The sequence below is a fragment of the Eptesicus fuscus genome, chromosome 12 (genome assembly GCF_027574615.1).
Source record: "Eptesicus fuscus isolate TK198812 chromosome 12, DD_ASM_mEF_20220401, whole genome shotgun sequence".
Taxonomy (NCBI): Eukaryota; Metazoa; Chordata; class Mammalia; order Chiroptera; family Vespertilionidae; genus Eptesicus; species Eptesicus fuscus.
This window is the reverse complement of record NC_072484.1, coordinates 32,022,022-32,027,211: the sequence shown is the minus strand read 5'-3', so window position 1 is coordinate 32,027,211 and position 5,190 is coordinate 32,022,022. Positions and strand designations below refer to the sequence as shown.

The window sequence follows — 5,190 nt, the reverse complement described above, 5'->3', positions numbered from 1 at the left end:
CAGTTGATCTATTCATTCAACTGGCTCTAGTCTGCTTCTTCCTGGGAAGAAGGTCCACCTAGACATGGTGCTGCTGGCAGTTCTCCCACACTTAGAGTGCCAGCTGGGATACGTGATACATATTACCCTTCTGCCTGGCTGAGCCCAGGGATGTCTCATCCCTTTTAGTTCACTGCACACAACCCTGGCCCATTTCCAAAACAAATTAAAGCAGGACACTGTTCTGCTGCAATGATCTCCCTTCGGTCCCCTGCTACACAGCCCTCCATTCTCTCAGGACATGTCAGTCATGAAGCCCTATTTAATGACCATTTCCATCCTTCTGATCCTGGTTCATAAGACTCCAGGTAATCCAGGCCTCTCTCAAAAAGTTCTGGGGTCTTACATGTGCTATAGGTATCTTGGTGACCTCTGAGATAACTACATATAGTAGGCACTGCCTAAAGCCTTTTCTCATCTCAGGGAGGTTGTGGGATGTGAATTCCAAGCTCCATTTCATGTTAAGATCTCCCTTGTATCTGCTCTGCCAAGACAAACTTAAGAGGTTGCTGTTCCTAGGATAGTGGAGTGTTGAAGCATGAAGCATTTTCAGAAGTGCTATTATTGGGATGGAAGCTTGACTCATGTATCAGGCGTGAGAGAGCTGTAGGAGAATTCAACAATAGTTTGGAATTTGGAGAGTGAGTTGTGGTGGGGGTGGTATAGAACCTTAGAGTAATATTGGGAAAATAAGAAGAGATGGGGGGAGCAAATCTATTTATAAAACTGGACTCACCTAATGTTTTAATGTAGTCTAGAGCGGAATAGTATTTTTCATTCATGGAGCTGAGGGAGGAGTTGGGTAGAACTGGGAGTTAGGGTAGAGTGAAGTTTGTAGTTGGTTTGTGTTTTGGCTTGATGTTGTGATTAGGATTGAGTGGTTTGGCTAGTTTTATAATTGTATAATTTGTATTAAGTTTTATAATTGAGCCTTGGGTGGTTATCAGGAGAAATAGGGCTGGGAGTTGGAGTAAGATATTTGGTTCAAGTAGGTGTCTTATTCAAGCAGGACATTACGTGGGTGTTATCTGGGAGGTGATTGGCTTAGCCTAGGTTTGGGGGTTAAGTTTGAGTAAGACAGTCAAATTTATCACAGCAGAGCTGTGGCTGCTGAAATGGGGAGAATGAATGCTGGATGAAAAGTATCCAGTAATATTTTCAAATTCTTTAAAAAAGTTTCTTTAGTGTAATTTTCAGGGGCGCTGAAGAACAATATATATAAGTAGAGTGGATAAATGAAATCAGAAGTCTGGAGTATCCTCAATGTTTCTGTAAAACTTTGGCATCTACAGAGAGACATGGGAGTAGTCTCAACCCAGCCTTATAGAAAACTAAGTTTGTTTCTCCTTTCTTGGACTGAGTTTAGAGTTACTGTTTAGTGCTATCTCCTTCTTCCCTTTCTCCTCCCTCTCCTTTCCCATCTTCTTCCTATTTCACATTCTCCTACCCCTTATTTCTCACCCTGTTTTATTTTCTTTACTTGAGAGACAATCCTTCTCATGTCCAGGAAAGCTCAGTTCCCGTGCTAGAATAGTAATAAAAACCACAGGTGGGTTTGCCAAAAACAACAAGTATGCTTCAAAAATTGTACATAGTGTTGCTTCCTTAATAACTACTTAATGCTTTCACCTGGCGGAATTTATGGGCAGGAACTGTTCTGGTCAACCTTTCCTGGAACAATCAAAGCCATCTTTTCCTTTCATCACCCAAACATATACAAATGAAATTAAACTGTTTGAAAACCAAGACTCTGCCTTTTACATTTATGTATTCCTGGTACTGAACTGAGTGTTTTCCTCATAGTAGGTTTTAGTAAATGTTTATTGAATGAATGAATTTATAAATGACTTATACCTAATAAGTACATATAGGTAGGAAGAACCTTAGAAGTAGGATGGGAAAGGATCATATGTGGGCTGCACAGATGGCAGAGAAATCATATATCACATTGATTTTGATCTCTGGATGGAGCGGATAGAGTCTGGAGCATAAGCTTTGGTTTCAAATTTATTATATTTTCATTTGCTCTTAAAACAAGTCCAATGTGGGGAAATGAGTGTCTGTGGGTGAATGTTAGAAGGTTAGCGGGATTGTGGCTCTCACGTTTAGCAGAAGCCCATGAGTGTTTTCTCATAAACTCTTGCACAGCACCCTTGCACAGAGGCTCTGGCCTCTCCCCAGACCTCTCAAATCAGTCTCTGGAGACTTGATGTGAGGATACTTAAAAATCCCCTAGGTTATTACAAAGCATGACACACCTTGGTAACCTCCTCCTTCACAAACACAACTGATATTTTTTTGATCTGGTGCAAACACTCGCATTCCCATTTCTCCCACAGGGAGGCTAGGTCCAGAGGTCCAGAGGATCAGAGGCAATACGGGGGCTTGAGAGCAGGTCTCCTCTGACCTCATTTTGAAGATGGAGGGATCATCAAAAGTGCCATGAACTTGATGTGGGTGTTACAGTTTGTTATGACACAGACAATACAGGGTTTGGTTGTTTGTTTAGCCACCTTAAGCGGAATCCTCCTGGGATTGTCTTGATCTGCTTCCCATGTGGAAAGAGTGAGGAAAAGGCAGCCTGCCTGATCCTTCTTGTTATCTATGTTCCTATCTATCTTCTGGTGACTACGCTTCCTGGAAATCCTGGTGCCTTGGCTTCCATCCATTGTGTTGGGGAGAAAAGAAAAGTCCTGTGGGCATGGCGGTCACGCTGGGAAGGCCCCCTGCAGATCTCCCTTTCCTACAAGTAGATTGATTGGTTCATAAGTGGCAGTTCTCATTAATTCTTGCCATGATGAAGGCGAGGATTAATGTAGGGGATGCAGTGGTACCATGATGCTGGAGCATGGATGAAGGGGCAGGCTGGCTGATACAGTAGCAGCTGAGTGCCTCCTCTGGCTCCGGGTGCCCATTTCTGGGGCAGCTCACATATACACCAGTTCCCAAATGCTACAGGATGTCTGCTAATGAAATAGCTCTTTTCTTCTTTCTTTCCCATCCGGTTCTCTGACTTTCCTTAAACTTGGAAAATTTTACTTTGTCTTGTCAAAAAACTAACAAAGTGGTGTTTGTTTGTTTTCCATGAAGGAAATAACATCAAACTTGCTTTGTCTAGTTTTTACTAATGTAGGTGGGGCATTGAGACCTCTGCATCTTAGCACTGAGTGCAGGGCCCGGCACAGAGTGAGTGCTGATAAATGGGTGTGGAATAAGTGGATGTGGATGGTTGAAAAGTTATTGAATGCTAAACTAAGAATTTTGGACTATTGAAAACTGCAGAAGGCCCAGTGTCTAGACATCACATAATAATATGCCACTCTCTCCTAGAAATTCTATCACATAGAGAGGAAATGTGACAGAGAGGAAAGAGCATGGGTTTAATATCATGTAGACCAGAAATAGGATCCTAGCTTGGTCAAGCATGAGCTATGAGAATACAAACAGAATAAGGTCTCTCTGTGAGTCTCAGTGTGTTCATCTAATGAATGGAGATAACAGCAGGCTTTTGCAAGGATTTGGTGAAATATTACTTGTAAAATGCTTGATATGTAGAAGATGCCAAATATATGACAGTGATTGTTAGTATTATACCTTTAAATTTTTTAAAATATAGTTTTATTGATTTCAGAGAGGAAGGGAGGGATCCTACTGGGGATCGAGTCCACAACTGGGGCATGTGCCCTTGACCGGAATCAAACCCGGGACCCTTCAGTCTGCCAGCTGACACTCTATCCACTGATCCAAGCCAGCTAGGGCAGTATTATTTCCTTTCTAATGCCCCCTTTGTCTTTGAAGGTTCCAATGAGTAACTAATTGATAACTAATATTTATAGCATGCTGACGATAAATGTTTTCATCTGATGAGCCCATATATACATGGACATATCTGGATGACTTATACATAGCTATTAATACTCCCAAATGGGCTTTAGCCATATGTAGAAAAATGTGTGTAGAGATTTGTACAGTGAGCACTTATGGTACATGTTTGCTCAAGTATTTCAACGTACAAAGGTAATTCATGGGCTCGAATACATGTGTCCAGCCTCAGAGCAGATCCTGGCAGTCTCTGATGAGAGTTGTGTGTGAGGAGCACACATCTGTATGGCACTTGGGACAAGTCCAATTGGTGCTCACAGTGGCAGCCCTTAAAGTCCTGGAACCCAAGGAAAAGACTCTCATGTCAACAACACTGCCTAATATTTATTTTTTGTTATTTTTCTGAGCATATTACATATGTTAATTTTATCATCACAAAAATGTTAAGAAGCTGGTATAATTATTATGTCCATTGTGAAGGTGATGCAATCGTGGGCTCAAGAACTTAAGTGACTTGCTTAAGGATGAAGAGCTATAATGACAGAGCGCAGATTTGAATTGAGGTGGTTTTGTATCCAGATCCTGTGCTCTTAATATGCTCAGGGTTTATTCTGTTAAATCATGCTCCGCACTCCTGTTTTCATTGCTACGGAGAAACTAAGCATGGCTATGTTTTTCCCAGGTGGCCTGTTCAGATCCTTCTTTGGCAAGAGCAAGGAGCCTTGGATTCCATGCCAACTTTACCATGGCATGTGCAGAAACACCTGCAGAAAACATGAAATTGAATACTTAACCTGCCCCAATGATCAAAAGTGCTGCCTGAAATTTTCTGAGAAAATAACCAGTTCTAACAATGTGAAGGAGAACTCCGACTCCAGCGCCAACCTGTCAGTTACAAACACTTAATGCTACTCTGAAATTTGAATATCACCAACCTTACCCCCTTCTGGAGCAATTCCTCTCCCATTCTGGAATATCCTCCCCATAAAAATGCATTCCTTCTCATGTGTGTGTCTTTCATCTGTGAATAGTCATCATTGGATCATCATTGGACAGGGGGAGGTTAGGCTGAGAGTTGGAGAGCCATGGAGAATAAGAAAGGGCACTGGCCAAAAAAAGGGCAAACAAGATGCAAGAATAATAGCTCAGTAGATGTTCAGGGTGCCAAGGAAGGAAGGAGGTCATGTTTCTGCTCAGCTTGTGATTTGTTCTGGAGACCGCAGAGAGAAGGTGACATCTGGATCGAGTCTGGATGTCCAGTGAATGTGTAGAGGAAATCACTGAGTAAACAGTGTAGGATAAGGACAGAGACAATAAGGTTGCCTTTGA

The 5,190-nt window shown here is 42.0% G+C and overlaps 1 protein-coding gene across 1 annotated transcript; it reads left to right on the top strand.

The window, feature by feature from the left end:
* Positions 1-280: 280 nt before the first annotated feature.
* Positions 281-4,767, top strand: DEFB116 (defensin beta 116). Its single transcript, XM_028144593.2, has 2 exons — positions 281-347; positions 4,544-4,767. Exons 1-2 carry the CDS (start codon positions 281-283, stop codon positions 4,765-4,767), a joined length of 291 nt encoding a protein of 96 aa, XP_028000394.1.
* The last annotated feature ends 423 nt before the right edge of the window (positions 4,768-5,190 follow it).

Coding starts and splice junctions, on each gene's coding strand:
- DEFB116 (XM_028144593.2), top strand. CDS start 281: ATGTCAGTCATGAAGCCCTATTTAATGACCATTTCCATCCTTCTGATC. Junction 348..4,543: donor CCTGGTTCATAAGACTCCAG/GTAATCCAGGCC, acceptor TGTTTTTCCCAG/GTGGCCTGTTCAGATCCTTC.